General features: G+C 38.9%; 1 protein-coding gene across 1 annotated transcript; it reads right to left on the bottom strand.

Moving 5' to 3' along the window:
* Nucleotides 1-349: 349 nt before the first annotated feature.
* Nucleotides 350-19,480, bottom strand: LOC113028555 (uncharacterized). Its single transcript, XM_080304066.1, has 25 exons — nt 19,109-19,480; nt 17,942-18,197; nt 17,020-17,203; nt 16,794-16,938; nt 16,626-16,688; nt 16,407-16,530; nt 15,844-15,986; nt 15,599-15,661; nt 15,380-15,503; nt 15,126-15,268; nt 14,892-14,954; nt 14,674-14,797; nt 14,425-14,567; nt 14,158-14,289; nt 14,027-14,042; nt 8,177-8,403; nt 5,720-5,954; nt 3,371-3,554; nt 3,112-3,256; nt 2,969-3,031; nt 2,749-2,872; nt 2,490-2,632; nt 2,173-2,316; nt 1,902-2,054; nt 350-1,803 (listed from the first exon to the last, which is right to left on the bottom strand). Exons 1-25 carry the CDS (start codon nt 19,149-19,151, stop codon nt 1,445-1,447), a joined length of 3,543 nt encoding a protein of 1,180 aa, XP_080160192.1. The 5' UTR covers nt 19,152-19,480; the 3' UTR covers nt 350-1,444.
* Nucleotides 19,481-23,349: the final 3,869 nt, after the last annotated feature.

The raw sequence follows: 23,349 nt of genomic DNA, 5'->3' as shown, positions 1-23,349 counted from the left end.
ATTTTGTGCTGTCAGCGTTAATCTCGTTAATGCCATAACCACATTAACGCGGCAAATCTCCGTTAGTGAGTTAGCGCGGATCGCCTCGTGGGTGGGGCTGCAGGGCGTCACCAGGTTAGTGTGGTTAGCTCGTTAACGCATTAGTGCCATGCAGCCCCACGCACGGGGTGAGCCGTGCTAACTCGCTAACGGAAAATTGCTGCATTAATGCAGTTATGGCGTTAACCTCATTTTAACAAGATTAACGCTGACAGCACTATTGGAATTATACTGACTATACATACGTTGTTATGTGACGGCTGTGTGCAGGCAGGAGAAGGACCCAAAGTGCAGACTCCGGAGACAGAAAGTAACTCAAAACAGCTTTAATGCTGAACTCAAAAAGGTAACAAAAACTAAGACTACAAAATACACCAACACAGCAAGATGACGGTAGATCGCAACAATGACAAACTGAAACACAGGGCTTAAATACATAGAGGGAGCAATCAGGGAATGGACAACAGGAGGGAAACACAGCTGCGGCAAATCAGAACTGACGAGACAAGGAAGCGTAAACTGAACTCACTGAGATAAAACAGAGACCTTCAAAGTAAAACAGGAAACACATAACACAGACTGAACAAAAGACACAGACTCACATGCAGGCACTACAACAGAGGGAACAGAGACGTGGGACCAGGGCAGACACAGACACTGACTGGACACGGGGATATAGCGGACAGGGGAGACAGCAACTAAGGGTTACACAGGGACAAACCATAAGACATAACTCTAACAAAAACCCAAAGACTAAAAATTATAAATAATATAATAAACTCAAAAACCCTGGGTCAACGACCCAGGCATCCTAACATACATAAGGTAGGATAAAAATACATTTATTTTAATTGTATTAATATATAAGATGAAATGTGCTTTGAACATATTTGGCCAAAAGGCACTATGTTTCAGTAAGTGCAAGCAGTATGTACAAGCGAGGAAGATAAAAACTGGACAAAGAGTAGGATGATATGGCATTGGTAATAATAAATGAGAAAAGTTCAAGTATGGTATGATGAAAACTAGGAGTTACATTCACTGAAACATTATGAAAACAGTACTTGGACTGAACTCATCAGGAGGAACAGCCTAAAGGCTGATTTAAAGATGCCTAATAACACAACAAGATGAAGCAATTTTACACATAAACTTCATACATTTAAATTCTCTGTAGCTTACTAAAACAGTTGCTGGTATTGTCATACTGTACAGAAGAAATGTTTGCAAAAACAGGAATAAAATTGATTAAATAGAATAAAATAACAATGCCGAATTAAAAAAAACCCCCATAAATATTAATTTGTCTTAAACTCAAAATATAAGCTCTTGGTGACGTGTGTAAACTTACTCATATGTTAAGACCAGATAGAAGTTATTAATTCTGACTTGGCTAAACATTTTATCATGAAGTAATATCCTGGATTGTGTGTGGTAAAAGCTTTACTGTTGGCGCCTGCTGTGGTGCAGGAAGGTAATATCGTAGCTGCTTCCAGAAGGAGGAGGAAGTCAGCATGGAGCTTATGCCCTTCCAGGTGACGCAGTTCCCAGCCTTACTAAGAAGCTGTAAAGCCTCTGGAAAGGAATCCGATTTTGAAGCCATTGATGTCTCAGTGGTGATGAAAACCAAGCGAGTCTGCCGCTCCACTAGGGCTTCGTGGATCGCACTCAGCAGGCCAGATTCTGGATCAGGGTCTGGAGAGACGGGAACCAAAACTACCGCCCGGCTCTGCTCTACGCAGTCTAGCACAGCGTCTGCGATTGCTGCAAACAACCAGATTTCAGAATGCAAATCAATTCATGAATTTCTATCTTTATTTATGTAAGTAAATGTTCTGCAGAGGATCCTTCTCAATCCATACCTTTCCCTGGTAAGATGTCACGATCATAAAGACAGAGACTGTAACCAAATTTATCTTCCAAAACACTCTCCAGCCATCTTTTGTCGCTAGGATTTAATCCTCCAGCCGCGTCGCATTTGTAACACATTAAAAAGGCATCATAGCATTTTCCATCTGAGCAAAGGACAATAAACTCCGTCACTGTTGTTGCTTTGTCTGCAGCCCACACAAAAAGCACAAATGCTTAAACATGTGTTGTCAGGTAAAAAGAAACAAAAAGCATTTCTCTCACCTGAAATGCCGCCAGACCACTTAAGAGTGTCTCTTAGGAAAAGAGTGATGTCAATCTTAAACTTCACATAGATAACTACAGTCACAAATGTCACCACAACAATGATGACAAAGCAGACACCAAGAGACGTGTACGAACGGGAAGCTGCAGGGAAATAATGGGGAGGTTAAAATGATCAAATATCAGCTACTTAACTCTTATTTAATTGTAATAACGTGAAAGATGCCTTTTCAATCTGTCCTAATCATGCTTATATATAATATAACTTATATTTTAAATTGTTTAAAAAAAATACTCAAATGTTCAGCTGGCCATACGTTTTTGTTTTAGAGTGATAGTGACAAAGCTTGTATGGTAGGCAGCTTGCAGTTTACAGGTATAATTTTTTGACAGATCGTCCTCTGACACTTTTCTGAAGATTAGAGATGTTCTCATTCTGATTTCCTCTGTGCTGATGACCCTGAGAAGAGAAGGAAATGACTGAGGCAGATCTAAACGCAGAATTCATATCTGAGCTGATGTGACTACATATAACATCAGTGTGACCCACAGAGGACCTGTGTGTGAAATATTTACCGTGTATCATTATAGAAAACTGGTAGACTAGTGTCTGTATCCACAAATGAACTTCCACTTAACCAAAACAATTCATCCATTTTTGACATCATAACTGCTTTACAATCAATCACCACTGTTGAACCTAGAAAAAGCAGAGTTAACACAGGTTGTTATAAACGATTAACATTTAAGCTTTAGCCAAGAGTGTGAAGGTGTATGAATATAGACAATAACTCACCTAAATCTACCTCAAATACCTGCTTGTCCTCTGGTGAAATTATCACTGCTTTCTTAGTTTTTTCTGTGGAAATAAAAAAACCTTTTGAAAAGCACATATTAAAATCATTCAAAATAAATATCTGCAAAATGTGTTTTTCTTACTGCTTGGTTGGACATCAAGTTTCACCGTAGAGGTCATGTTATATATTTGACCATCATACAGGTAAGACCGGGTGCAGGTATAGTTGCCACTGTCCTCTTTTTTCACACTTGGGAAGTTACCGTCTTTTGGTGATGACCCGCCCTCCTACAACATATAAGCTCGATTTTTAAGTAGTCAGCTGTCAAATTTGGAAAAACATTAAAACCCTGTAACAATACTTTACAGTTTGATCTCATTCACATAATCTGCTCTGTTTACCTTGTGCCATGTGATGCCGCTTCTGGTGATATTCAGGGTGTTAAAGGGAAAAACAATTTCAGGGCAATACAACTTGCAGAGCTCCTCTGTGTAACATTCTTTAGAGATCTGGTTCATTTGTTCAGAGTCTCTGGACTGTGCTGTGTAAACTTTGAGGCTTATCCAGGACTGTCTGCTGGAATTCCTACCAAGGAAAGAAAACCGTAACATGAAGTTTTAACTTTCATTCTGAGCAACAAGCAAAACAAACAAACAAACAAACAAAAAACAATTAATTTGAAAGTAAGAAAAGATTTACAGGATAATTTTAAAAATGATGTTCATCTACTAAGTGTGGTATTTGTCCATCAGGATTTATTATTAGCTGAGAAAGTTTTGTGCTGCAAACAGTGAAATGAAACTAACATATCTGGCATTCTGTATAAAAATCCCTCTCAGCTTCGCCTTCAGTAATCCATTCCTTTAACGCTGGATTACTGAGAGGCTCTTCTCTGACCCACAGAAACCCGATGACCTGTGATACACTCGTGATTTTATGTATCTTTGTCTTATTTTATTTGATTTTATTTTACCTTATTTATTTTACTCACAACAAAACTCAGAAAACACAACCAATATTTTGAGTGAGAGCTACCATTTCAGGAAAATTGAATTTGATGACATGTCTCAACAAAATTGAGAGAGCCGATAAAAGGCTGAAAATGAATTGTTTCTAGTGTTACATCTGCAATTTTCAGAAGAATGTCCCTCCTAAAAATGCAGAGACGTATCATCGTCTACATAATATCATCAAACATTTCTAAGAATGTGAAGGAATCTCTGTGTGCCAGGGACAAGGACGAAAATCAAGATTGAAAATGAATTAACCATGGAACCGACTACATGGGCTCCACTAATGCAGGTTAAAGCAACACCGTGCAGAGAAGAACATAATCGAGAGCCGCCACAATCTTCTTTCACTCAAAGCTCTTTTTCAATGCACTGAGACAAAGTGAAAAACTGTTATTTGGTCAGATGAAACAAAAGTTGAAAGTCTTTTTGGCAGAATATGATTGCAACATCCTACCACCATTTCAGTTTTAACAAATGAATAAATGTTTTCTATGTTCTACTTTGAATAAAATATAGCTTCATCCCAGCTTTTATGGAAATCCGGTTGTGCATTTTTCTGAGCTTTCTGAATTGGATCGTCACAGCTCTGGGGAAGAAGTTGTCTCTCAATCTGGTGGTGCATTTTATTATGCTGGTGTAGCTGCAGGACGAAAGACTGGTGCTGCTCCTCCAGGGGAGATGTACAGTCTCTTTGCTGCTGGATGAGTCAAAGCATGCAAAGAGACTGTTCAAGGTGTCGGGGAGAGCTGGATGATGACTGGCCTGTTGGTTACTGTGTTTACAGCCTGTTATGCTCCTGATGCATCTGCACATATATTGTGGGTTGCTGTTTTTTTAAGATCTCTTCAATACGCTGTTTGTACCATAACTTTGCTTGCTGGATTTGTTTTTTTCAGTTCCTTCCCATCCCTGTTATAAGCCAGCCTGTTACCTGACCTGTAGGTAGCATCTCGAGCTTTGCAGATCAGAGGTTTTTAGGTTGGGATCAGCTGCACAGAGATTTGGTCTGACCTGCCTAAGTGTGGAACTGCCACTGCCTTGTATGCACCTGAGATGTTACAGTAAACCTGGAATACTATTGTCTCTTGTTTGGAAGTTTATCAATTTGGAAGTTTGGAAACACTGCTTTTAGTTCCACATAGTTGAAATCACGAGCCACAATCACAGCCGCCTTCGGAGTTGCATTCATGTGCCTGTTGATCAGGCAGTACAGATCCTCCAGTGCTAATTTAGCATTAGCCCACCATTGAATATAGGCAGCTATGATCAGGATGGAGCAGAACTCCCTAACCTATTTGAATGGTCTGCATCTTACTGCCAGATGTTCTAGGTCAGGATAGCAGCATGTACCAAACAACCCACCTTCCATTTTCATGCTCTCTGGGTCTGCTCAGTGTGTATTTTGAGGCTAATCTACTTGCTGGAATTCCTGTCAGTGTTATCACAGAGATATTCAGAACCTAAAGCTAATTCCATCCTTTAAATACAGTCTGCACTTTGTAATTTCACATCCATGAACTTGCTGACACACAGCAGTAGCAGAGGAAACACAGTTTCCTGAAATACTGCTACTGCTTTAAAAACTGTGAATGAGATATCTGCTGCAAACAAATCACTGCCGGAATGACTCATAGATTAAAAATGCACGTGCTTAAGAAAATACACTGAAATATGAAAGTTTAACATATGATAAGTAAGGTCAGTTATGTTATTACTGTAGGAGTGCTTGTATCTTACTTGAGAGAGCATGAGTAGTTTCCCTCATTTTTCTCAGAGGCACTGAGAATCACAAGGATTCCCTGTTGAACCATCACCCCCATCTGCCTGTGCTCAGCTGCAGGCGTGTTGTTGTGTAGATGCATCCCCTGCTTGGTGAAACTTCTCCAGAGTGTTTCATTATGATCACACTCCTTGAAGAACACAATTTCCCCTTCCTTGACACGTATTTCTTTGGGACTCTGGGGACAGACACCTGCAAAGTGAAATAATTTCAGCGTGTCATTGATTAAAATTATAACATGAACTAGCTCAAGGGCTGCTTGAACAAAATGTTTGAGTATATCAGACAGAAATCTGGCTGATTTAAAACTTTTTTTTAAAGTCCCGGGGAACATGTGCTTCCTGCCTATCGATAAAGCTTGCACGTAAACTCATTGCTCTGTCTCACTATCAGCCAACATATCAACAGACATTATGAACAAAATGAACAACATGATTTAGAGATTTAGTTTTGCTGTGCAGTTTATTGGCTATGCTTTAGTGAATCGTTTACAGTCTAGGTCAGGGGTCCCCCAACCTGTCCTGCAGGTTTTAGATCTCACTCTGGGTCTACACACCTGAATCAAATGATTAGTTCATTACCAGGCCTCTAGAGAACTGCAAGACATGTTGAGGAGATCATTTAGCCATTTGAATCAGCTGTGTTGGATCACGTACACATCTAAAACTGAAGGGCACCGGCCCTCGAGGGGCATCTGGTCTAGGTGTTGATCCTAGTCGTCTGCAGAGCCTGAACGATTGATGACATTTTTTACTCTGAGCAAAAACTGAGTAAATATTACTTTGAATGAGCCCAGTGTTCACACTCTAACATGTTCTACTAGAAAACATGTTTCAACGTGTTTTTTGTCATTATATAGCTTAACAGATTTTGTTGTTTAATTAACTGTAATTGCAGCGATACCATAGAGAAGCATCAGTCACTCATATATATTAGTAAATGTTATCACTTTCATTTATAAAATGATATTAGTCACAAAGGCAAACCTTGACTTAAACCGCTGTTTTATGTATGTACGTGCATGCTCTTTTTTAGTGGTTACAGGGCACTACAACATAATCATGCTTGCTATGAGTCTGAAATTTGAAGATGAAAGTTGATCTATGCCAGATAAGAACCCTCCAACCATAACTGGCAGTGTCACGGAGAATGCAATGACACGTGCAATAAAATAGTCAAACATCTTGCAGCTGACGGAACTGAGCATGGAGCAAGAAAATAAAGTAATTAGCAAGCCAGTGATGCAAAACACATTCAAATGCTTATTTCTTAGATAGGGTGTGATACTGGTGTACTATACTCTGCTTCTTCTATCTGTTATATCGATATTAAGATTATTATTATTTAGATAAAATATATTTTGCATTTTCCCCTCTATGTCTATTTTTCTAAGCACAGTAATTAGGTTACTACTTAATGCTTAATAATGAAAACAACAGCTAAATGAAGAATAATGTGTTGTCACAGGGAAACATTGGAGTTTGTGGCTTAAGAAATACTTACATTTGCTTCTAAATCTTCCAGCTGCAAAGATAAACTGTCACACATTAAATTATCACAAATCAATGAATCAGTTATTCTAAAACCGATTATTTTGTAACATTTGAAAATATGCTTTTCCATAGGTATAGTTTTTGTTTTTTTGTTTTTTTTGCACACAAATAACTAAGAAAGCAGTGATAATTTCACCAAAGAACAACCAGTTATTTGAGGTAGATTTAGGTGGGTTATTGTCTATATTCGTACACCTAAAGCTTAAATTTTAATGGGTATTCAGATCGGTGTAAACATTGCTTTTTAAGCTCAACAGTGGTGATTGATTGTGAAGCAGCTATGCTGTCAGACTTTGATCACTTTTTCTAGTTAAGAGGAAATTAATTTGTGGAGACAGATACCAGTCTGCCAGTTGTTTTTATAATGATACATAGTAAATATTTCACACACAGGTCCTCTTTGGGACTTTGGTCAAACTGATGTTATATGTGGCCACAATCAGCACTGCTTCTAGATCTGTCTCAGTCCTTTCCTTCTCTTGTCAGGGACAGCACTGCAGAGGATCAAATTCAAGGACAACAACATCTCTAATCTTTAGAAGGTGTCAGAGGACGATCTGTCAAAAAGTTATATCCGTAAACTGTAATCTGACCTATAAACGAGTTTTGTAAATAAAACTAACCTTATTGGCTCATTATTTATGACTTTGTAATTAAAACTGTCGCAAGTTTATCAGGATTAGGTCAGACTGATATGAAAGCCATCTGTTAGTTTATTACAGTTAAGTAAGAGTAAGGCGCTGATATTTGATCGTTTTAGTTTCTCTGCTGTGTTACACGTAATTTCTATCTCATTACATAATTAGCATATTATATCCTCGTGTCCCGAGGGAATGACAATTAGCGATATTGGTCTCTTACCTGATAAAAATGTGATGAAGATCAACGACAGGATCATCGCGGTATCCTTCGGCAGAGCACTCCAAGCCCTCATTATCTGCGTCGAAAACAGCGGATGATGCAATTCTGCTGTACTCCAGATGTGAATTAACCAAACCAAAAATGCGCAATGATGAAAAGAAGGGAGGGAGGTAAAAAGAAACTGAAGGAAAAGCCCCAAGTTGCGGGTGCAACAGCCCCGCGAGCTTCACTGCTTTTATGATGTATGATATCTTTTCACCACAAGTGTTGCTGCGTCCCCTAAAGCCCTTTACACCAAACTACAAGAAACTGCAAGAACGCAAGTCTACCGTAATGTGCCTTTCCCCATAGCCTTTATGTCATTGCGAAAGCTAGGACGATGTTTTTTTCACACCATTTCAGGTAGGTGGTAACCGCTGTGACATGAATCTCATGGTGTGAACCCCCCAACTGTTTCTTTCAACTAGCAGTTATGTGTTTATGTACTGTTCTCACACACGCACACTGGAAAAATAGCATAACTCTTTTCATCAGCACCGTGGACAACAATTGCAGTCACAGGTCAGTGGAGTGGACACATCTAAGCTTATGCTCTAACCGCACATCATCGTTTTCAACTAATCTGCCAAAGGCCCCAAAACACATTTAGTGACACAAAGAAAACTGTGATCTTTACAAGGAAAGAACAAAAGAGGAAAACCCGTTAACCACAGCTCCTCACAGACTGACTGTATGGGGTCACATTTACAAACAAGCATACTCATTTATTCAACGATCATTTCCAGTGTATTAGTTTCTAATGACACACATAGCATTTCCGTATGAGCGCATATTTTCAGCGCATTATTTAGCATTAGTCATGTTTAAATCCTTCGCAAAAACACAGAAAACTACTCACCTGCAACAGTTTCATCTTTCAGTCCTTGCGCTCAGCAAAGTCAACGACAGCACCACTCAGATCCAAAGCCCCGGTGGGTTCTTCTTCCCCATGTTAGCGCCACTTTATTGATTTTCTTCGCGATATATAATTTAAAACGATACACATGCCTAACAACACCCCCCAAAACAAAACAAAACAAAACAAAACAATTATTGCACAGTTTGCGGGCATGTTGCATAGATGGCAGGGAACAAGGTCAGGAAGTATATGCAATTTATTTCCCAGCATACCCCTCTGCAATAAAAAGTTTCACAACAGGTTCCTGTTATAACCAGTGGAGTTAAAATAACAGCTAAAAGTTTATAAAAAGGATTAGAATTTGGTTTATGACTTAGAACTATGACTTACACATATAATGGAGCTTTTATGTGTCCAATTATGAATATAACAATCCAATAGAGGAAGAGCCTCTTTGACAGTTTTTTGAGTGGGCCTCTCCCATTTCTTGCCCACTGGGTATTGCCCCAGATGTTCCATGTGATGTTACACCTTTCCATTTGGGGACATTTTAACAGAGCTGACTAAGTTCACTTAGACAAGGCACACTTGATGCAACAGTTTTACCAGACTTGCAGGTACACCCCATGAGGAATTTCCTTGATCGGCTCAAATTTCCAATGGTTACCCAGAGTTTTCTTTTATTTGAAATTCTGATTCTGAATAGTGCTGTAGAAAAAATCCTGTTATTGCAACTACATTACTCAGTGTATTTATACTTACAGGCTGGTGTGATTTGCTCTCAGGCAGAGGGAGAAGCAGAGAGCTGTTGGGAACTAGTCCATCCTGTTTAGCCTAGTGTACATCATCTGAACATGAGTTTGACTGTATTGTTTAATTACTCAGTTTTTTCACACTTTTAGTTTACTTACTAATTAGTCTAATTACCTGTAGAATTACCTGATAGTTTCCTCCCCTTATTAAAGGGTTTAGTAATCAACTTCAGTGTTTAATGTGACTTTTGTTTAATGCACTGTGTTGTGTGCCAGTGTTAAGTGGAGATGGAACAATATTCCTGATCTACAGAGACAAGATGAAGATCTGACTACCGACCGGCTGCCCAGGTAGAGATACTGTCATTCTTTGTGTTGGAGTACCATCTTAATGCTTGTTTAAAATATATATTTGCATTTTTTTGTACATCAAAATGTGGATAATTCACCTTCTTAATGGGATTGTAATGTGTCTGAATCCAGTTACCTTGACCTTTAGTCCTTATTTTTATTGTAATGGGTTCCCCCCCCCCCCCTTTTTTTTAGAAACCCCTGCCATAGCTAACCTTCATGTACCATAACACCGAATATAAAATAAAAATCCTTTCTTGCAACTCGGACTCCTGGATGTCAATGGTGCAATCCTGGGTTAAAATGGCTTATTGGTGTGTGGAGGGCAGATGGCTAGAATCCTTCAAGCTTATAGGAAGGCAACAACGGCTCAAATTACCTCCTGTTAACCAAGTTATGCAGAAGAGCATCTCTGTATCCACAACATGTTGAACCACACCAACTCCCACTTCTGAAGCATTTGAGTTTCCTTTTTTACTCTTACAGAGTATGTTTAACGGCACTGTTTTGTACTGTGTCTTTAATCTGTTGCAGGGAAGGTTGGAAATGACAGCATTTTTCTTGATGTTGTACATGAGACTAAATGCGATAATCAGCATATCTGAGAGGGTTTGTGTGGAAGAAATTAATGCCCATGAGCTTGAACAATTATAGCTATAAACAGATAAACAATCATTAGATTAATTTAAACACTGTCAATGTGAAGTCATCATTACACAAGAACAGCATTCTGCCCTTTATATGATCTTCTAAGGTTTATTTGCATTCATCCAGTGACTTAATGCCACCTTGTGGTCCCATTTGACTATTAAAAAAACGGGACGTTAGTGTGGTAAGTTTTGCAGATGATTTGCAAAAGTTGCATTGTTTGCGAAACAGAGTTCATTTCAATATAAATGCCCATTCTGCTAAGAGCCATGCAGTATGAAGCAAGGTTGCAGAATAAGAGATGATATTCTGCTGCGTGTAACTCACCAACAGAACAAGCGCACTATGCTAGTTGTAATCAGAAAATCACATACACATAGACAGGAATAAATAAATGATTGTTTATTTATTTTTAAATAAATAAACAGACCATACGTCAAAAACATTAAACGTAGGCCTGCAGTTGCAGTCTGGAAGAGAGAATCGTTATAAATGGAAACACACTTCAGCAACGACAGCAAACCATGCAACAATAATTTATCGTGTTCTGCAGCATTCTTACACACTTACATCCCTTACAGCCCCCTTACAGTTATTGTTTTCACTTTTGCTTTTGAACTTTGTGTTTTGCTTTATTGGAATTACCGCTTTCAGCCAAATAACAGTTTTCAGTTCCATTCAGCCCCGTATGTCTGCATTTTTGTCCTCCACACACATTCTGCAGCCTCATGACTTGTGGAGATTATGTTATGGTATGTTACCTGGTGCCATTGTCAGTGGAACCAGGTAACTAGTCTTTACTGATGATGTGACTGCTGATACAAAGTAGCAGGATGAGCTGTCCAGTGTGCATGTTTATACTCTCTGCACAGATTCATCCAAATCCTGAAAAATTACGGCCATTTGTTTTTCTTTTGATTCTCATATTAAAAGTGGTCTTTGATGCTCTCTAAATTTTGCATGTATAATAAGAAATGTTTAGATACTGTAAGTTGCTGGCAAGTAGTAAAATGTATTGATTGGCCAATATGTATGACCCCCCCCCCCCCCAGATTACTGAATGTGTGTTTCATGCAGTGCAGTTGATACCAAGTAGTTGATGAAAGACAACACTGCAAGTGGGATTGAGTTTAGTAACAGGGCTGTCCCAGTTTACTGGTGGAAGTATTGGTATTTTTGGTATAATGGTATGGTGTTGCACACTGTTGTGGCAAATCCACTTAGCCCGAAAAATGGATCGGACATCAGTTATAGAAACGATAGTCTTTATATAGGACTTCAAAAAAAGGGTGTACAACACATAAAGTAACTGACATCAGAGCAACATATAATGGCTTCCTGAAAACTTTTCTTTTCCTAGCTAAACATGAGTAACTTCCATCTCTATGAAGTATCTAATGAAAATACGTATTAAATGCTCTTTTTGACAGAAAATTTAATCTATAATTAACAGCTCTCACTAAACATGTGGCTAGCAATTAAATCATTTACAAAATAATCAAAATGCTGTTATGAAACAATAAACTGCAATAAAGTTACAACACACACCCAGTCCCTCTCCGCAAGTCTTAGTTTGTCTCACCTGAAGTGAGCAGAGCAGGAGAGAGTCCAGATATCAACATCAATGAGATATGTTACATTGTACATGTTACATTGGCAGATGGTGAAGGGCATAAAGTTTGGTCACAGAGTTTATCATCTTTAATAACAAAAATGTATAAATACAAAGAAACACGAACATGAAATTAGACATCCAGTAAGATGCCACACAGAGATTATTTTTGGGGGGTTCCACATACAGAGGAGAGACATTTACTGTGACAATAATAAATGGATAAACAAATTGGCTGGGAATCAACACATCTTTATTCTCTACAAAATCTGATTTTATTGATTAATTTGTTACTCCTACTGCAGTTGTGCTCATCAGTAAAAACACACTAGGTAGGTCAGTGTATAGGTAAATCTTTCCATTATTAAAGAGTCACACCAGGACTTGTATAATGAACTCCATAAACCCAAGAACGAATATCAATGGATATTAGTGTTGCTGTAAAACCACCACTATTTTTTTCCCTTTTCTACAATTGCTTCTCCTGATGTATGTTGTATTTTGAGTCTTAAGGCACAGTGGTTGATGTCATCAGAGCCTGAAGACAACCATCACAGTTTTATGTTTTATAAAAAAGAAAATAATAAAAATACACCTACATAAATATAATAAGCTAAAGAAACATTTATATCATTCCTAAGACTCGATGATTGCTTTTTTTGCTTGTTTGTTTTACTTCTCCTTTAAATAACGATGTACCCGTAATAACATTCACTACAAAATAAAATAAAATAAAAAATCGATTATGATAAAAATCTTCGTTTCAAGCTTAATCCTTACTCTTAGATAAGGAAATTAATCATACCAGTGTCATAACCTAAGGAGTAGAAAGGCTAATAAAGTAAAATATGATATCAACTATTAAAAAATTACAAATGACTGCACATAAAGTAAGCTGAGTCAATATGTTTGATAAGCCGCCATAACATGAACATTATTAACAGTTGCAAAACTGACCAGTTATTTACCTCCAGGAGCGTTCGTGCATAATAATGCATGAAAATGACTTCAGAGCAATACAAGCTTCAACCTTTTTGCTCTTTACGATGCAATAAATTAAAGCAAGTAAGTCATGTTAAATACATGACAGAATTAGAGTTGAGCAACTTCCAGGGTTAATATACCACATTAAACATTTTCTGGAAACATTGTGACATTTTCCTTAGTAAAGGGAAATGCAGCTTTGAGGCTGTCACATGAGTGGATGTCTGCAGATGCATTGCACACATACTCACGCAATGTGTGAGTATGTGTGCTGTCCATAAACATTATATGAGCTGGTACAGGCCCATATATCACAAAGAGAGACATATGTTTAATTTTTTTTTGTTGCTAGGCGGATGCCTGGCACCTGGCAATGTTCAGGTGTCTAAAATAAACTCTGAATGTACCTCTACCTGTATACTCATATTAAATCTCTGGGTGCTCTCTGTGGGACGGGCAGGTAATGACGAAGCTTCTTTCAGAAGGAGGAGGAGTGCAACATGGAGCCATTTCAGGTGACACAACCTCGCAGAGCTGTAAGTCCCTGGTGATGAACCTGTACTCAAGGCCTCCTGCTGTTTCTGTTTAGAAGCGAGTCTTCAAACGATGCAGTTTCCCTGTCTTAGCATGACAAAGAAAAACAAACAATCACACTGAAGTTCACTTCAGTAAAATGCTATTGTTAAAATGACAAAAAAATATGAATCTGTAACACATGTTTAAAATAGTATCCCACCTGGGGCTCTGTGGTAGAAGCCAAGATTTTTTTGCAGCCAAAGAATGATGTTAAACATAGTATAAATAGCTACTGGTAATACCACCAACACAGCGAGAAAAATGCATAAACCCATGGCGAGATGTGAAACAGCTGTAGGGAGTAATGGAGAGTAATCAGAACATTAACAACACACTAAGACACTTTTATTTGGTCAGAATGACGGTGACACCCTTTATTGAAAAACAAACAAAAAATACCGATTATTCTGAGTTTACTGATTCATACCTTTTTGCTTTAGGGTGATGGTGACAAAGCTTGTTTGGTAGTCAGATTGCAGTTTACAGGTATAATTGTTTGACAGATCCTCCTCTGACACTTGTCTGAAGACTAGAGATGCTGTCATGTTGATTTCCTCTGTGCTGTTGACCCTGAAAATGAGATGAACATCATCGAGGCAGCTCTAAAAGCAGAATTCAAAGCTGTGACAGATACAAAACATATCAGTTATATAGAAACTGTGTGTGAAATATTTACCATGTATAATTATAGAAAACGGGCAGAGTGCTATTTGTCTCCACAAATGAATCGCCGCTTAACCAGAACAAGTCATCAATGTCTGAAGACGTGACTGCTTTACAATCAATCACCACTGTAGAGTCTAGAAAAGCAGAGTTTACACAGATTTTATAACTGATTAACATTAAAGCTTTAGCCAAGAGTGTGAAAGTATGTGGATGTAGACAATAACTCACCTAAATCTACCTCAAATTCTTGTTTGTTCTTTGGTAAAATGATCACTGGCGGTATAAACGGTTCTATTAAAGAAGAACAAACATTAAAAAAAATCTAAAACCTTTCAAAAAGAACAAATAAAGTGTTTGAAAATAAAATGTTACAAAATTTGTTTTTATTACCACTTGGCTGTACATCAAGTTTCATCTACATATTTATTCATAAAAAGACTCAAAGTGTTCAACTGGCCATACCGTTTTGCTTTAGGGTGATGGTGACAAAGCTTGTTTCATAGTCAGATTGCAGTTTACAGGTATAATTGTTTGACAGATCCTCCTCTGACACTTGTCTGAAGACTAGAGATGCTGTCATGCTGATTTCCTCTGTGCTGTTGACCCTGAAAATGAGATGAACAAGATGATTGAGGCAGCTCTAAAAGCAGAATTCATAGTTGTGACGGATACATAAAGCATACCAGTTACATATAATCTGTGTGTGAAATATTTACCATGTATAATTATAGAAAACGGGCAGAGTGCTATTTGTCTCCACAAATGAATCGCCGCTTAACCAGAACAAGTCATCAGTGTCCGAAGACGTTACTGCTTTACAATCAATCACCACTGTTGAATCTAGAAAAAGCAGAGTTAACACAGATTTTATTAATGATTAACATTAAAGCTTTAGCCAAGAGTGTGAAGGTGTATGACTATAGACAATAACTCACCTAAATCTACATCAAATTCTTGGTTTTTCTTTGGTGAAATGATCATTGGTGGTATAAAAGTTTCTATTAAAAAAGAAACAAAAAAAAAACAAAAAACGCCAAAATCTAAAACCTTTTGAAAAGCACACGTTAAAGTTTTTGAAAATAAAATGTCACTAAACTTGTTTTATTACCACTTGGCTAGACATAAAGTTTCATCGACATATTTATTTATAAAATGACTCAAAGTGTTCAATTGGCCATACCGTTTTGTTTTAGGGTGATGGTGACAAAGCTTGTTTCATAGTCAGATTGCAGTTTACAGGTATAATTTTTTGACAGATCCTCCTCTGACACTTGTCTGAAGACTAGAGATGCTGTCATGCTGATTTCCTCTGTGCTGTTGACCCTGAAACGGAGATGAACATCATGATTGAGGCAGCTCTAAAAGCAGAATTGATAGCTGTGACGTTTGTATAAAGCATATCAGTTAATAATAATGGATTGGATTTATATAGCACTTTTCAAGGCACCCAAAGCGCTTTACAATACCACTATTCATTCACTCTCACATTCATACACTGGTGGAGGTAAGCTACAGTTGTAGCCACAGCTGCCCTGGGTCAGACTGACAGAAGCGAGGCTGCCATATCGCGCCATCGGTCCCTCTGGCCAACACCAGTAGGCGGTAGGGTAAAGTGTCTTGCCCAAGGACACAACGACCAGGACAGAGAGCCCGGGGATCGAACCGGCGACCTTCCGGTTACAGATGTGATTCCCAACCCACAGTCGCCCCTACAGTTACATAATATGTGTGTGAGATATTTACCATGTATAATTATAGAAAACGGGCAGAGTGCTATTTGTCGCCACAAATGAATCGCCGCTTAACCAGAACAAGTCATCAGTGTCCGAAGACGTTACTGCTTTACAATCAATCACCACTGTTGAATCTAGAAAAAGCAGAGTTAACACAGATTTTATTAATGATTAACATTAAAGCTTTAGCCAAGAGTGTGAAGGTGTATGACTATAGACAATAACTCACCTAAATCTACATCAAATTCTTGGCTGTTCTCTGGTGAAATTATCACTGCTTTCTTAGTTATTTCTGCACAAATTTAAAAAAAAAAAAGAAAAGAAAAAAGGCTGATATTTTGAAAAACACATATTAAAGTCTTTGAAAATAAAAATTTACAGAATGTGTTTTGCTTACCGCTTGGTTGGACATCAAGTTTCACCATAGAGGTCATGTTATATATTTGACCATCATACAGGTAAGACCAGGTGCAGGTATAGATGCCACTGTCCTCTTTTTTCACACTCGAGAAGTAGCCGTCTTTTGGAGATGGCTCGCCCTCCTACAACATAGCACATATGTTGTATATGGAAAAACAGTAAAACACTGCTTTGATCTCATTCACATAATCTGCTCTGTTTACCTTGTGACATGTAGTGCTGTTTCTGGTGATATTCCAGGTATCAAAGAGAATATTTTCATCATGGCAATATAAAGTGCAGGACTTATCTGTGTAACATGTTTTAGAGTCCTGGATCATTTTTCCAGACTCTTTGGACTCCACTGTGTATACTCTGAGGTTGATCCAGGAACGCCTGCTGGAATTACTGTCGAGAAAATAAAAAATATATAAAGTGTTTCATTTCTTTCTCTTTTTGAATCCATCAGTTCAATGTTGGATTTGTGCGATTCTTTAGTGATCCTCGCCATGCTGGTCATGTCCAGTGAAAACATACACATCTTTGACTCTCCACCTGCTCTATTGTTGCCAGCTCCACAGTCTCCAAAGCAAGCATCATAGCAGGCCTCACTCCTATCTTGTAAAACCTTCCCCTTCACTCTTGCTGTTCTCCTTCTGTCACACATCACCTGACACTAGTCTCCACCCGCTCCACCCTTCCTGTGCTCTCTCCTTTCCCTCTCTTGTGCATTGTCTATAGCTCTGAATTGTTAACTCCAGTTATTTAAACTCATCCAAGTTCATGACCTCAACTCCCTGCATCTTTGCTTTGCAGATGTTAGCATTTACGACGACAACCTAGCATCCTCAGGTGTGCTTTTGGATTCTTCTAACCTCAGATGATTGTCACATAGATGTTTCACACCATAATGCAACCTGGTTCAGGACAAAGATAAAAATCGCTTTTCTGGTGCCGAAGGATGTTCAATAACAAGCTTTCAAAAATAACCACAAGATAAAAGTTGCTCTGGTATCCTGTAGTGTAGGAAATAGTACTTTATATCAGTGTGGGCACGACATCTATTCATAAATGAGGCCTGTGGCTTTGGTTGATGTCAGTCTTAGATAATTAAACCGTTAATGTGGGAATTGTATTAAATTTTACCGAAAAGAGCAGGAGTAATTCCCCTGATGGTTTACTGAAGCTCTGAGAATGACAAGGATTCTTCCATGAACCAGCACACCCATCTGCCTCTGCTCAGCTGATGTTGACATGTTGAAGAGTTTCATTTCATCCACGGTGTGACTGGTCCAGAACACCTCAGCATCTCCATCACTGTACCCTCTGTAAGAAGGGCACTGCAGTACCGCCATCTCACCTGACTTGACATGTACTTCCTGGAAACTCAGTGGGCACACACCTGTCAATGACATTAGTAATGACATGAAAAAAAGCACCGTTGTAGACTAAAAGGATCAAATTTGTCCGATTAATTTAACTCCGGCTTCGCAGTGCAGTCACTACCAGTATTCTACTTTTAGCATGAGCTGATGTCACAGATATCTTTAAATGCCACATAACCACAGAGTGCAGGCAGCACAGCTAACAAACACATCATAAAGCAGTTGCAGACTCATCCTTGTGAATGTACAACTAACCGTTATCCTGTGCACTTTTCTGTTTCACTGTTCTTCTTTTCATTTTTTTTGTTCATCACCAGAGGGATAAGCCCCTTTTGATGTCATATGAGCATCACTGTGATTTGGTGGAGAAACATAAGGAAGGTTCTTACTAGCAGGTAGACACAGGCTACAGCTTCATTGCAGCTTAGTTTTACATGGTAGAGCTTAGCTAGCCACAAACGAAGCCAAGTCATTTTATGCTAGATATATTTGAACTCGTCTCCCTCTAGTGGAAGCAGGAACATATTCATTATAGGTTTTGAAGGAATAAAGAAAGTCATTTTAATATCTGCCCTGTTTTTCTTTTTATTTAATTCTTTTTTGTGTTCAGTGAGTGTTATGTCTACTGCATTTTAGAGATATCTGTTGAACCAATCAGTTTAATCTTCAGTTCAGTATGTTGGTGTACAGTTCTGTACCACTGTCTTCCAAATGATTCCAGTGCTTATATTCAGGCAAAATTATTAATTGTCCTTTTAAAGCTAGGTGGTAAAGTACACAGTAAACCTTAGCTGAGCTATTAAACCATCAAGTATGTGACCTCCTGTGCTGGAATTCTAGCTATATGACTGGCCTATTAAAGGAACAGATTTATATACCCTTTGCTTAAGTTCACTTCACCTATAAAATGTGAAGGTCTAAATCTTACCTGGCCAGAATAACAAAAGGACCAGAAGTATTTTTCCCTTCATATCGTCAGTCTGAGGAACACCTATGAAGACACATAGAGAAAGTGAAACTTTTCACTTCCCCAAGAAAGAAATAGTGACAAACATATCCACCCGAGGAAAAAAAAAACCATAATCACGAGTGAAAATGAGATCCTCGAGGGTAAAACTCAGGGGCGTGCACAAATAAGAGATCGCAGGCGCGAGAGTGCCTACTGTGAGCTTGGCACTGTCAGGTGTCTGCCTGGGAGCAGAATGCTTCGCGCGAATCAACTGAGCCGTGTGGAGGGCGAGGCCTAAAGGAAGAGGTCCTAATGTGGTTGGTCACTTTGGTGGCCATTTCAGGTCAGTTCCTTTAATCCTGTCACACCCCGGCTGCAACAAAAACCTGTTTTAAACCGTATTTGTGCACCTTTTATGAAAATACAATTTGCAGAATTCATTATCAACAGTTATTATTTGCGGTGTAGCAGTGGATATACCGACAATTGTCCCTATGGTGAATGATTTGTGTGTCTGTGCGCGTGCACGCGCGCGCGCGTGTGTGTTTTGTTCGAAACGTTAGACAGAGATATGATTCCACCCACATATCTCTTTGTTTGTAAGCACAGCTTGCCCGGATTGTGTGTTGTTTGTGTGTGTGTGTGTGTGTGTGTGTGTGTGTGTGTGTGTGTGTGTGTGTGTGTGTGAGAGAGAGAGAGAGAGAGAGAGTGAGAGAGAGAGAGAGAGAGAGAGAGAGCTTTACTTGGGACAAAGTGGCCATAAAGGGCTTTAGAACATGTGCAGCACCTAATATGTGTGAAGTGCAGAGTCCTGTAGGTAATTCTTTTTCTTTCTTTTTTTTTTGCAGTGTTTGTGATTTGATAAGCTTTAGAACTAAGACATCAGCTTTCATATCCTTTTACTTTCAGGATGTGAAAGTGACCTCTGCAGTAACATCCCTGCTTCTGCCAACTGGTTTTTGGTGGTTTTTTCCTTCGAAAACCAAAATAATATGAAAATACCATCACAAGTAAGAGCAATAAATTCAGATAAGGATGCCTTTCAAATCATCTGTGATTAACAAATCACTAAAGATACAAAAAAAAAATTATGCTTAGATGGGAACACTTAGAAATAAGCTGGGTGGGAGATTGGGACAATAAGCAAACAAAAGCTACATCTCAGGGCTCAGTTACCTTGTGAAATATTAAAGTTCACGATAGCACAGTTAGAAAAGGACTGACTTGTTTGGCAGGCTTGCAAAGAGAAAGCCTGTTCTCTCTAAGAAGAGCATGGCAACATGGCTTAGATTTAGAAAAACTGCATCTGAACAAACCACAAGATGTCTGGAGCAATGTCCCTTGCACAGGCAGGACCATAGTAGAGATGCTTGGCATAACCAAATGCAGCATATCAGGATAAACCTGGAATAGTTCTTTCATAGCTGAGCACTCAAAGAGCTTTATACAGCATTCCCCATTCACCTATTCTCAAAGAAGCACCTTTTCTGATATATATATACATATCTGTCGATCGATCGATCGATGGATATATAAAAATAAAACCACAAACACACACACATTTTTATGTAAAGTAGATAAAGGTGTTTTATATATATATATATATATATATATATATATATACACACGAAGGGAAGATGCTGCAGCTCTCTCTTGGGCTGTACAGGACCCTCACCATGGTAGTACAACTCCGGTTGTAAGATTATTAAACTCGGTAAAATGAATAAGTATTTGTCAGTCCAGGCAGGGTTAAACCGACAGTTTTCATTGTCAATTTTGCGCTTTTGGAGTGAGAAAGACATGCTGTTGTCGCATCATATATTACGATGATTGTTTAATATGTTTACATCACGGTGCATTGTGGGTTAAATATTGCTAGGCTACTAGGAGTGTTGCATTCACAGTCTACACTACGCTGTAGGAATTTTTAATTAAAAAAAAAAAATTAATTAATGAATTAATTTTTTGCGTTTTCTCTGTGTTTCTGCCAGGACCACAGGCAGGGCCAGTTGCTTCTGGGCCGCATTTGACCCGCGGGCCGCCATTTGAATAGGCTTGCTGTACAGCATACACTATGCTGTTAAGTTTCTGTTTAGGAAAACTCATAAATCACATGACAGGGTGGGGCTAAGTTTCACAATGAGTTCACCCGAAACCTTGGCTGATTGTGACCTACACTCGTTCTCACATCTTGGCTTGTGTGATTAGGTAGAGGTTCATTAGGTGGACCTTTGTCCCTCTTGGTGGGTTACTCCCACAGAGCTTAAATCTGGGACTCTCCACCATTTCACTTTAGAACTGAAGAAGCTTCTCAGATGAGAGGTGAAAAGTCTTTAAACAACTTAAAGAAGTCCAGACGCTTTTCTTTCCAAGCTCCTTATACCATGTTTGTATATATTTTTGCATGCTTTTATTTTGAAAGGTTTTTTATGTCCTACCCCATCTTAATCAAAGAAATCATCACATGTGCTCACTCTTTGTAAAAGATGGGAGGTGATGGCAGCATGTGCAGAAGTGGCACAAGAATGAAGACAGCAGAGCTTCAACAGGAGCAACAGGATTGACAGGTCAGACCAGATGGATGGGGACTTGTCCTGGAATTGTATGTGGAACTGGTGTCAGATGTGGTGGAGGACTTGGACCCAGTGGCTCGTGCTATGCTCACACTCCTGGCTCCACAAAATTACCAACACAGCTTAAAATGAGAGCACTTGATTTTTCCGAGCTGACTCCAATAATTACTTCTTCCAAACCATCAACATGTCTATTAAACCCCATCCCTACAAGACTGCTCAAAGAAGTCATAGCATTAATTAATGGTATAACTCTTTTTAAAAATTTGATCAATTTATCTCTGTTAACAGGCTCCTTACTACAGGCATTTAACCCTTTTAAGCCCAACATAGAACAGACCTCATCTTTAGATTTTTACATGCTGTAGTGCCATTTTTTTTTGAGTATTTCAAGATTCTATGCATCATTACAACTGTTATATCCTAAATCTTAATAATATGTATGCATTAAGTCCATAGTAACTAAATAAATTGCTAAAGAGTGCAATAAACTACAAAGAAATTGAAAATTGTTTTTGATTTTACACATTCTTCTACTCAAAATTGCAAATGCAAAAAAATGCACAGTGTCTTTAAATTTCATTTTTAAGATGCACTAATTTTTATTAACTGCAGCAAAACATGAAAATGGATATTATTGTGCACAATTTGCAAAAACAGCATGTGCATCAAAATAAACTATTTCCAACAGTGCAATCAAACCTAAGCATCCCGGGAACAATACAGAAAGAGGCACAAAGTCAAACATGACTTTCATTAGCAAATGAAATGAAAGTCAAACATGACTTTCATTTCCTGGAGAGGAAAAAAAGACAAACAACAAAAAAAATACCTTTCCCATGAAAATGATGTCACTTCCTTTTTTCGCAGGTAATGACAGACATGTGATTGTTTGTGCTGACAACGTGATGTTGTTTATTCCAATGTAGGAAGTGCTATGAACAGCCCGATCAGATTGACAGAGCATGTGTCTGGATCATAATGTTTTTATTGTTGCATGTGCTTTTTATGTAATTTTGTCAAAGCCATTAGTAGTTGGAAACTGCAGCTTGGGACAGGTTGAATTCATGATACAGTGGCTTGCAAAAGTATTCGGCCCCCTTGAACCTTCCCACATTTTGTCACATTACAGCCACAAACATGAATCAATTTTATTGGAATTTTATGTGAAAGACCAATACAGAGTGGTGTACACGTGAGAAGTGGAACGAACTAACTATCCATCCATCCATCTTCATCCGCTTTGTCCGGGGCCGGGTCGCGGGGGCAGCAGCCTAAGCAAAGAGGCCCAGACCTCCCTCTCCCCAGCCACCTCCTCCAGCTTATCCGGGGGAATACCAAGGCGTTCCCAGGCCAGCCGAGAGATATAATCTCTCCAGCGTGTCCTGGGTCTGCCCCGGGGCCTCCTCCCGGTGGGACATGCCTGGAACACCTCACCCAGGAGGCGCCCAGGGGGCATCCTTGTCAGATGCCCGAACCACCTCAGCTGGCTCCTTTCGATGTGGAGCAGCAGCTGCTCTACTCTGAGCCCCTCCCGGATGGCCGAACTTCTCACCCTATCTCTAAGGGAGAGGCCAGCCACCCTTCGGAGGAAGCTCATTTCTGCCGCTTGTATCCGCGATCTCGTTCTTTCGGTCACTACCCACA

The sequence above is a fragment of the Astatotilapia calliptera genome, chromosome 1 (genome assembly GCF_964374335.1).
Source record: "Astatotilapia calliptera chromosome 1, fAstCal68.1, whole genome shotgun sequence".
NCBI lineage: Eukaryota > Metazoa > Chordata > Actinopteri > Cichliformes > Cichlidae > Astatotilapia > Astatotilapia calliptera.
Note: the sequence above shows the minus strand (reverse complement) of the source record. Positions and strands in the feature narration are given on the sequence as shown.